This window comes from Solanum verrucosum, unplaced genomic scaffold, assembly GCF_900185275.1.
Source record: "Solanum verrucosum unplaced genomic scaffold, falcon-dt-bn FXZP01000199.1, whole genome shotgun sequence".
Lineage (NCBI taxonomy): Eukaryota > Viridiplantae > Streptophyta > Magnoliopsida > Solanales > Solanaceae > Solanum > Solanum verrucosum.
This window is the reverse complement of record NW_026020049.1, coordinates 1248986-1260904: the sequence shown is the minus strand read 5'-3', so window position 1 is coordinate 1260904 and position 11919 is coordinate 1248986. Positions and strand designations below refer to the sequence as shown.

Here is an 11919-nt window from a genome sequence, read left to right as displayed (position 1 = left end):
TTGTTCGTTTTTGTTTGTTTAGATGATTCTCTTCTTTTCTTTTGGAAATTTTGGTGGACTATACCAAATGCTTTGTACACTTGTTCTGGGATTTGGTGATGGTTCATGACTGCATGTTTGTATTTTTTGGTTTTTGATATTGGTTTTGTCTGTGTCAGTAAGGTTTGATTTTCTTTCTGTTTGTTTAGATGGATGAAGAATATAACAAGCTTGGTGAAGGCGGCCATCGGTAACGACGTCATCACTATCGTTAAAGTTCTATATTTTTGACTTTTTGTGCTTTCCATTTTTTCAATTTCATCAGATTCAGAAATAAGATTTTCAGTTTCTTCTCCTTTATCAAAAGTTAAAGCTGTTATTCATTTCAGATCTTAACATCAGGACAATTTTATGATCAACAATCATCATCAATAGAGACTTGCTCATCTTCTTCAACTGAATTTTAAACTCTGGTATGTTTCATTCATTTTGTCAATCTCAAATGAAAAAAATAATAAATAATAAATAATAATTAATAATTATAACTATTATAATAATTATAATAAATAAAAAAACTAACAAGGCGGTAATTCAAGGGTATAATTGTCATTTTATATTATAATTCACTCTGCTTGATATTTAATTTATTTTTTATGTATAAAATATAATTTTTTACTTGTCCATTAAACCCCTTCCACGTGGCTGAATATTAAGCACACAATTACAAAATATCTTCTGTCTAGAAATTTCCATCATACCTATAAATAACTCTTCATCTTCTCTTCTCACAGATAGTTCATCTTCCAGTAATATCAAGTTTGTTTTGTCTTCTATTCTTTAAATTTCAGGTAAGTTCTTCATCAAATTTTTTGTCGTTCTCTCATATATTTATCTTTTTTTTTTCTTATTATTCACATAGCTATCTGTTAGGAATTATGATTTCAAGAAAGTTGGATTAGCACATTTATCTGTATTTACATCACTTTAGTTGAGTTTGCCTATATGAATCTTCTCTACACATTCACCATTATTAAGGTGGTGTGGAGATGATTCATTGAAAGTAGGCTATATTAGTGAATCTATCTAAAAAAAATGTAACCTTTATTGGCTTGGGACACCGCTGTGCTTTGTAAAGTTCATATAGGTTGTCATTTTTAGGGGTGATGCTTGATGACTCGTGGTTCGTTCTGAGATTTCTGCATTGGTTTATGCTATCTGCATTTTGTTTCTATCTAAGAGAATGTAGTCGACATTTTGCCAATGTATTATGACTAAGAAGTTTCCATTCTAATTGTTTATCTCTCATGTAGAATTTTACACAATAGACAACTGTTAGAAATCAACCATTTACAGTTTGTACAATTTTGGTGTATGTAACTGATCACCCAAGCTTATTTTTATTTGTGTTACTGTGTAACACATTTTTCCAGTTAAATTTTATGATGCAGCCTTAATTGAGATGGATACTTCTTTTTAGTTGGTAACAGTTATGAAATAGGATAGAGTTGTATGTTTGTCCATGGTCTTAATGAGATATTTGTTGTTTGTTTTCTTCTTTGGCTGGTGACTTTAAAATGAATAAGAAATGATAACATTTTGTTGCTTAGTGCTGACAAAAGCTAGCCTCGCTATTTTCTTCTTTAGCTGGTAACTTTAAAATGAATTAGAAATGATAACATCCTATTGCTTAGTGCTGACAAAAGCTAGCCTCACTATTCTCATTTCATATTCTCTTCTGCATTACTATTTAAATCAGCCTTACATTTTTAAATTATTTCTTTAAACATGTCTATTATATTATTTAATATATGGTTTGAACTATTAACTTTACAGAATTTCCACTTCATTGCGGTAGTTGTTCGCTCCAGTGTTTCACTTTTCTCTAAGTGTGTGGTAAGTATTACTCAACTAATCCCTTATTTAAATCAGCCTTACATTATTTGGATTTTTTAATTTTTTTTAATTGCGGTAGTTGTTCTCTCCTGTGTTTCACTTTTTCTCTAAGTGTGTGGTAAGTATTACTCAACTAATCCCTTATTTAAAATTATTACTATTATTTACCAGATAATTATTTTGATCCCAAAGATGTCAAGTAATAAAAACCATAAAAATGTGCATGCTTTTCAAAAATCAAATGTGGATAGAAATGCTAGGAGACGCGAATTATATAGATTGATGCCACCTGAGGAAAAATAAATTCTTCTGGCACGCCGTCGAGCAAAGAGAGCTGAAATGAGAAAACATAACTTATCTGAAAGTTCAATGAATAATGATTTGACTACTGCATCATCTTCTAATTCCACCATTATTTCTGTTGCACAAAGTTCTAATCTTATGAGACAACGCATGTTGCTCCTACCAGAAATAGGTAGTACTATGCCATCAGAAATTAATTATATCAAATTAAAAGAAGTATCAAATTGTCAATTTTGTAAAGCCATAAAATTTAAATATGAACCGCCTGCATTTTGTTGTAGCAATGGTTCTGTTCAATTAAGTACATATGAGATTCCAATAGATTTAAAGAACCTTTATCTAGAAAATACAGAGCTATCAAAACATTTTAGAACTTACATTAGAACGTACAATAATATATTTGCTTTCACATCTCTTGGAGTAACTTATGACAAAGAATTAGCAAAAAGAAATAATGGTATTTATACATTTCGGGTTCAAGGTCAGATTTATAATTTCATCAATGACTTGATTCCTACCGATAAAAAAGGAAAAAATCTTCAATTATATTTCTTTGATAGTGAAAATGAATTAAGAAATCGAATGGCATGTTCATGAGTATGTTGTGAGAACTCTGATGGAAATATTAAAAATTAATCCATACTCTATGTTTTTAAAATCTTTAGTAGATGTTCCACAACTATCTGATTTTTATATTGCACTTAAGTGTGATTCTGGCTTAGATCAGCGTATATATAACTTACCAACAGTATCAGAAGTTGCAGGAATATGGGTAGAACAAGATATTACTAATTCTATTCCTACACCACATATTCGAATATATACAAAAAGTGATAAAAGTCAATTGGTAAATTATTATTACGGTTGTTATGATCCATTGCAATATCCATTGCTATTTCCGTATGGTCAAGGTGGATGGCATTGTGGTATTAAGAAAATTAAGTGTTCTTCAAGAACGTCAACACAAGTATATTGTGAACAAGAACAACTACCAAGTATAAAAAATATGTGTTCAATAGATGGACTGCTTAACATGGAAGCCGAAGTTATGCTAAAAGAAAAGCACAAACGAGACACTATTTCTTGTCGTGAATATTATTGTTACAAACTTCAAATAAGAGATGATGAAAATATAGTCTTACATGCTGGAAGATTATTCCAACAATATGTAGTAGATGAATGGATAAAAATAGAACGCCAACGATTAGACTTTGCTTCTTTTAATCAAGATTTAATTAGAACTGATGTATTAGATGGAATTTTGGATGTTTTACGTAAGGGGGAAAGAGAAGCTTCACATATAGGAAAACAACGCATACTTCCACTAAGCTTTACTGGAGGTCCAAGAGATATGCGTAGACGGTATATGGATGCTATTGCATTAGTGCAACGTTATGGAAAATCTGATATATTTTTTACGATAACATGTAATCCTTCTTGGCCTGAAATAGAAGAAAAACATATATCAACTGATGAGGTACAAAATAGGCCTGATCTGGTTAGTAGAGTGTTTAGAGCAAAAGTAGAAGAATTAAAAAATGATATAATAAAAAGGCATATATTTGGTAAAGTTGCAGCATTTATGTATACAATAGAATTTCAAAAACGAGGACTTCCCCATGCTCATTTTCTTATTATACTAAATGATAATTACAAATTACTAACTCCAGAAGCATATGATCGATTTGTATGTGCTGAAATACCAGATGAAAATATATATCCCTATTTATACTCATGACTTGTTACACAACACATGATGCATGGTCCTTGTGGTAATTTGAATCCAACAAATTCTTGTATGAAGAAAAAAGGACGTTGTAAAAATAAGTATCCTAAAGAGTTTGTAGAACAAATAACTAAAGGAAAAAATTCATACCCAATTTATAGAAGGCGAAATACAGGAAAAAGTGTGAAAATTAGAGGACACTTTCTTGATAACTCATGGGTTGTTCCTTACAATCCATATTTACTTTGTAAATTCAACTGCCATATAAATGTAGAGATTTATTCGGATATAAAAGTTGTTAAGTACATTTATAAATACATTTGTAAAGGACATGATAAAATAGCATTTCATATATAGACTAATGATGTAAACCTAGAGATAGATGAAATAAAAGAATATCAATCAGCTAGGTGGGTATCACCACCTGAAGCTGCATGGAGAATATTCGCTTTTCCTATTAGCGAAATGAGTCCAAGTGTATATCATCTACAACTACATCTTGATGGACAACAACTTGTTTCCTTCAAAAGTACCGACAACATTAGTAAAATTGCAAGTAATCCCATGATAAGAAAAACAATGTTAACTGAATTTTTTTTAATGAATAAATCAAACAAAGAAGCTATGGACCTAAATTTATTATATCGTGAATTTCCAGAACATTTTGTATGGTCAACAACAAATAAAATGTGGACACGTCGTAAACGAGGTCATGTTATTGGACGTGTAGTGACATGTCATCCAACCGAAGGAGAAAGATACTATCTTAGACTTTTTTTAATGAACGTAAGAGGGTCAAAATCATATGAAGATCTGCGAACTATAAATGGAGTACAATATAATTCATTTAGAGAAGCTGCAGAAAAAAGAGAACTATTACTTTGTGATAATAATTTGGTAGAATGCATGTCTGAAGCTGCAAGTTATCAAATGACATCCAGTTTAAGACAATTATTTGCTATGTTATTGATTTATTGTAATCCAACAAATCCTAGAGAATTATGGGAAAGATTTGAAAGCCCAATGTCTGAAGATTTCAAAAAAAGTTCGAACTTAAATGTAAGAGAAATACCTTATAAAGTATTAAATTACATTAATGATATTCTTCATTCAATGGGTCGTGACTTTAATGAATTTGAACTAATTTCAGAATATATCAAACCTTCATCAATAGCAAGAGAAGCTAAAGAAGTTCATTACGAAAGAAATATCATTGTTAGTGAGGAAGATTTATTATTAAAAAATAAATTAAACACTGAACGAAGAATGGCTTACAATATTATTCTTGATAGAGTATTGTCAAATAAATTTGGGGCATTCTTTATTGATGGTCCTGGTGGAACTGGTAAAAGTTTTTTATATCGTGCTTTATTAGCTACAGTAAGACACAAGGGATTTATAGCTTTAGCAACTGCAAGTTCTGGTGTTGCAGCTTCACTTCTTCCCGGAGGTCGAACTGCTCATTCTCGATTTAAAATTCCTATTGATGTCAATGAAAATTTTACTTGCAATATTAGTAAACAAAGTTCACTAGCATCTTTAATACGAGATGCACGATTAATTGTGTGGGATGAAATTTCAATGGCAAAAAAGAAAATGGTTGAAGCATTTGACTTGCTTTTAAGAGATCTAATGGAAACAAATACGTTATTTGGTGGTAAAATAGTTGTTTTTAGTGGAGATTTCAGACAAACTCTTCATGTTGTTCATAGTGGAAAAAAAGAAGATTTTATTCGTGAAAGTTTATTGTGTTCTGAAATTTGGAATCAACTTGAAAAATTACAGTTATCAAAGAATATGCGTGCAACTAAAGATCCTGAATTTTGTGAATATTTAATGAGAATTGGTGATGGAAAAGAAAAAACAAATGACCATGGAAAAATTGAAATTCCTCATTCCTTCATTATTCCTTTTACTTCTGAAAAAGAATCTCTAAATCTTCTCTTTAGAAATACTTATCTTGATTTATACACATGTTGTACCAAAACTTCGTTTATTACTTCTCGTGCTATTCTAACAACTAAAAATGATTTTGTTGATGAAATAAATGACATGTTGATCTCTCAATTTCCAAACACTGAAAAAGTGTATATTGCTATAGATGAAACTATTGATCCAAAGGATCAAAGTGAATATGAAGATTTCTTACACACTTTAAATCCTACTGGTTTACCTCCATACAAATTAACTTTGAAGAAAAATTGTCCGATTATGTTATTAAGAAATTTAAATCCTTGTGAAGGTTTATGCAATGGGACACGGTTAATATGTAATGATTTTAAACCTCATGTTATTAGTGCAACAATATCTAGCGGTGATTTTAAAAATACACATGTATTTATTCCACGAATACCACTCATGACTTCAGAAGATGAAAAATTGCCTCTTCCTTTTAAGAGAACACAATTTCCTGTACGATTATGCTTTGCCATGACTATAAATAAGCTCAAGGACAAACATTAGATTTTGTTGGTATATATTTACGGGAACCTTTCTTCTCTCATGGACAATTGTATGTTGCTTTATCAAGAGCAACAAGTTCTCACAATGTTAAAGTATTAATTAGACCACCTATAATTGATGAAAATGATGATCATTCAACATATAATGTTGTCTATAATGAAATTATTGAAAAGGCCTTTTCTTGAACTTTGTTCTTTAATTTGCAATGGTAAATCTCATATACAACATACTTATACTATATATATATATTTTATTTTATTTTATTTTATTTTTTTATTTATGTATATTATAATATTGCTTTCATTATACATTTACCTTTAGCTTATCCTCTTATAATGTATTTTAATTGCAGATATTTCAACATGGCAAAAAGATATACCGTCAATATGATCACTCCCGATACTAAAGATTGGACCTGTAAAGTCCAAGTTGTTGATAAAAGTCGACCAAGGGACAACAAAGATAAAACCACAAAATACCAAGTCTTAGTTCTGCAAGATGAAGAGGTATTTATTTTTATTAATATATCATTGATTTTAAAAACCTAACTTTAATTGCGTTAACTAAATAATCCATCATTTTATAATTTTACTTTAATAATATGAAAAATAATAAGATAACTTTTAAATTTTACACAACTAATCAAACTTTCTACAAATTCTTTTACAGGAGAATCAAATTCAAGCCACTATTTTCAGTATCGATATAGCATATTTTGAAAAAGAATTTGCTCCTTTCAAGACTTACTTGGTATCTGTTGCACAAGTGAAATTACCACCTCTTGGATACGAAAATCCACTTAACAAATTCATTTGGACACTCGATAAAAACACCATTGTTGAACCAGTTGAAGAGGTCAAACCTCCAGAGGATCCATTACCACCACCAACACGACTAACTCTTACCACATTTAACACTTTTGAGTATCAATCCAAAGAATTTGAATTTGGTATTTATAAATTTATTTATTTATTATTATTCAAATAAAATCTAATTGTTAATATAATAGAATATTACTCATGATCTAATTATTCTTTCTTTATTTTTGTTTAACGCAAGATGTACTTGCCACTGTCATTAATGGCAGTCCTTCAACAAAGACTGCAACTGGAAAATGAATTCAAGAGTTTATTGTCATGGACAAGCTGTAAGTATATATATATATATAGAGAGAGAGAGAGAGAATATCACATATTGTCAAACATGTAAACGTTATATGTTTAGGATTTATTTACCTCTTCTTGGTTGTAAACCTGTTTGTGACCCATACATGTAAACCTGTTTGTGTTCGAAATTTGCCTTGTGATGAATAAACTGTTTATGTCTTACGAGTCTATGACGAATAGATTGACTGTATATTTGTTATTCATGCTTTAACAAGTTATTTTAGCGCATATTCTCAGACAAACCTGGCCATGATGGTCTAATAGACCTTCATACACCAACTCCATAATTGTTGGAAACTATATTAGTGCACCACTTGTGGTTTCTTTGGCCATATGTTTGAATTTTGATCTTCACCATTGTATCTCCAAAGTCATTTCATCAGTACGTCAGTAAACGCAGTCCATCATGCTCTCTGCTTAGTTAAGAAATTTTTCAATTAACAAGATGATACTCTTTGCCTTCTTTAGTACCCTTCCATAAGTTGTCTCAACGTTGTGTGCTCCTCTGACTGCTTACCTTTTTCAGCAACCATTAGCAATTCTGTATGCATAGCATATACATCATTAGCTTTCTTTTCTACCACCATTTTTGGTTCATCAGGATCACTTTGCGACTGAAGGCAGTACTCAAGATTCCACAGCACTGAAACCATTGAAGGATGATCAGTTCTGTGATCAGACAAGCAACTGACTGCTGTATTGATGAATTGCTTCAAACATTCTTTTATAATCTCCCTTTTAATATATGCATCCATAAGTTCCTTGGTAGTATTTTTCCTATGGCAATGTAAAGCCAAATCTGCTAGACTGACTTGTTCCTTTGGCAAAAGGTAATGACCATGGCCATCCTGCCTCCAATAAAACTCTTGGACAAGATTTTACCATACGACTTGTGCTCAACAAAGTACCAATTCCTCCACATAGTAACAATGACAAGCTCATTGCAGCCACATTCACAGCCAGCCTTACCTTGTAATTTGGTATAAATGCAGCATTAAAAATGGGCACAATGATACCCAATGAAAATGAAATAGCCGAGATTACTGCTGCCTGGAAGGAATTTGGCAGATGTTCCTCCTTATCTTTTTCATGTTCTCGGTTCTGTCCTCAAGTTTCTTTGTCTATCTTCATTTGATCTTGTTGTATGTCTAATTGAGAATACACTGAGACAAACTCTAGGCCATCCTTGGTATTTGTTACTAATAATGTGACTTGAATTTTATTATTTATAATGTTTTTACAATATCACATATCTTCTGTAACTTTATTTTAATGTTTGAAAATATTCTTCGAATCATATGCAGGAAAAAACCAACAAAACTGACACTTTGGGAGGATTTCATTGATCATGAGGGAGTTAAAATTTTCAACCAACTTCATGATTACCCGATCATTCTTGCTAGGAGAGTTGGGAAATCATCTTCAGGTAAAAGTGCAAATAAATTTATTTTTTTCTTTTTGAAAAATAGATGACATGATGAAACTAAAATCACATATTCAAATGCACGTAGGAACATCGAATAGATTCGTTGGTTTGACGAGCAAGTTCAATACAACAATTGAAATCAATCCTCCATGTCCACAGGCTGTCGAATTAAGGACGTGGTAATATACATTTTTATTTAATGCATCGAAATTCCAAAATATTTTGAGATATAAAACACATCTTTAATCTTATTACAATCACAAAGTTTTAAAATTTCACTTTTATTTCTTTTTTCCTAATCTTTCTACATGACATTTTCATAATTTTACTTGGTTATAGGATCAAAACAATTGAAACAAAGCTTGTTGCTTATAAGATGAAAAGTACAACTCCAATAGGCTCTATTATGTTGATTCCATTTGAGGATGAGGTTATATCTGTGGCTAACATCCAAGTACAACCTCCAGTAAGAACAACAAGTATATTATTCTATTTTTTTTAAAAAAATTATTTTACAGTAAAAAATAATATTTGGTATATTGAATTTGAAGGGACAAGTATTTAATGTTGAGGCTGAATTGTCCCTTGCAAGTAAGGATCAACGCTTTAGTGTGTTGGCATGCTCAAATTGTAAGCAATTGTTCACGAGATATAACGTGCGAAGGGAAATCTACTGCACAAGTTGTCACCAATCCACACATCTTATTCCTAGGTATATTTGCTCTTCTTCAAAATTAATAATAACTAATTAAAAAGATTTATTTTCTTTCTTGAAAGAAATAAATGTCTTAACTAACCATTATTTTTTTAATTCTTTCATTGATTATCAAAACAGATGTCAATTTGAAGTTACTATTAAGGACAACATCGGTTTTGCAATAGCTATTATTTCAGATGAAATTGCAGAGAAAATGTTGCACCTCACTTCAGAAGAGATTTATGAAATTTGCTTCATCAAGGTACATATCACTATTTTCTCACCAAATAATCACAAAGAACTTGTTGTGATTTTGTATTTTTATTGTTTCTTATTTCTACTCTTGAACACAAGGTTCAACTCTCCCTCAATATCTCCTATAAAGTCTGCCCATTGGCTTATAACAGTTAAGCGAAACTAATTATCAATTACTTATTTTAACATTACTAACCCAAAGAAATTCATGTACTATGTTATTCTCTAAAGGATCATTATGTAACCATAAATAAAGACGGCAGTTGCATACAAAAGTTTTCACTTTAACCATTAAATTGGGAAGATATAAGACAAAACAATAATGACATCAACTTTAGACATAAAAAAGAACAACGAGAAATTTGAGAAAAAAAGCAAAAGACATTGTAGATTGAGAGTGATTTTAATATAAAAACAAGTGAACTCACAGATGAATAAAACTCCATCTTTTTACAAAAAAGTTTCATTAGCAATTATTACTTATGAGCTACTTGCATCCTACTTCTTGAACATATAACTTCCTTAACTTGAAAAGGATACTATAACTCTATAAACTTAGAACTCTAGCATGAAAGAATTTGTAATAAAGATCTATTTTAATGTATCATGTAAGTTGTAAAAACTTTTATAGTAGGAACATGTGATTCTAGGTCATGCCTTAACTCTAAAAGAGGTTTTAACTTTACATACTTTGGGTATACTCTTACATTATGTCATCAACGTCTCCTTCTGTAAAGTGTTCAGTGTACTCTTTTCAGTCAAAATTTCATATCTTATGTTCGTGTTTCTTTTCTCCAGCACCTAACTTATACTTTTTCTAATTTGTTTACAGTCAACTTTCTTTATAAAAATATTATCATTGTATATTTTTTTTGGCTTTTATCCATCTCACATAGTTACCCATTAGCTGAGCGCTTTGTACATAAACTGTCATGCATACCTACCACAATCGGAGTGGCCGTTTTAGAACTGTTGCATGTTGACTCCGATTGGTTGAAAGACCTTTAATATTGAATTTCAGTTCAGATGTAAATACATAAACATAAAGATATTGATTTTCCTTTAAAAACAACTTTAATATTTATTGTTGTTGATCATCTTTTTTTATGCTAAAAATATTCAATCTCTTTCTATTTGTCTGTTCGCTTTATTTTCTTATAATTATACATATAAAATAAAAAATATTAATGATTTTGTTATTACTAATCAGATTTTTTTCATTTTTTTCAGAAAGAAACATTATCACTCCAAAATGTGGAAGATCAATTGAACGGCAAGATATTCAACATTCAAATGAAAAGGCTATTCACAAAAAAAATGGATGCAACACAAAAATTATTCATTTTGTCTTACCTGGAGAAACAAGATGTAATTCATAAACCAATGACATCTACGACTGTCAATGTTAGAGATGCGAAAAAGCGCACAATTGAACATCTTAGTTCAGGAGAAAAAGAATATCCAAGCATGGCAAATAAATATAATCCTTCCACCCACAAACATAGCATGGAAATGAAAAATCCTCCCATGAAAAAGAATTAAAAGGTATTTAAATTATTTTGTACATTCTTTATAATTTCATCTTTGCAATTGACTAATATAAATAGGATTTACTTATATTTGAATTTATTTTCTTTGAATTCGATTCAGTCTCTAGACACATTATCTTTTATTGTTTTGAATTGCAGTTGGAACACTTTTGTTGTGGTTCTCGAAACGGTCATTTTTTGCACTCTTTTGCTGCTGCCACTGAATGTCGTGTTTTGCAAGCTTCTGATGTTGCTATGTGGATGCCTTGTGTTCCTCTTCTTTTGTGGAAATTGAAAATATTTTCTCCTGTGATAGCAGGTTAGTTAAAAGTTATCTTTTTACATGTACTTCTTTTATCACTTAAATGAAAATATTTTCTTTCTGGTATTATAATGATTGTTATGCTGATGGCTTACATTAAACATATGGGAATGCTTTTCGATTCTGCCTTTTTATCATTATTACCTTCTGGCAGATAAAG

General features: G+C 30.5%; 1 protein-coding gene and 1 long non-coding RNA gene across 2 annotated transcripts; both read left to right on the top strand.

Annotated features, from left to right (window-relative positions):
- Positions 1–5167: 5167 nt before the first annotated feature.
- Positions 5168–6364, top strand: LOC125823112 (uncharacterized). Its single transcript, XM_049502537.1, has one exon. The coding sequence runs from the start codon at positions 5168–5170 to the stop codon at positions 6362–6364; it is 1197 nt and encodes a 398-aa protein (XP_049358494.1).
- Positions 6365–7033: 669 nt separating this feature from the next.
- LOC125823132 (uncharacterized) lies at positions 7034–8956 on the top strand. Its single transcript, XR_007442687.1, has 3 exons — positions 7034–7313; positions 7424–7511; positions 8835–8956. It is a non-coding gene; the product is annotated as an uncharacterized LOC125823132 (long non-coding RNA).
- Positions 8957–11919: the final 2963 nt, after the last annotated feature.

Excerpts from the sequence above, each read along its gene's own strand:
- LOC125823112 (XM_049502537.1), top strand. The coding sequence starts at position 5,168 with ATGGCTTACAATATTATTCTTGATAGAGTATTGTCAAATAAATTTGGG.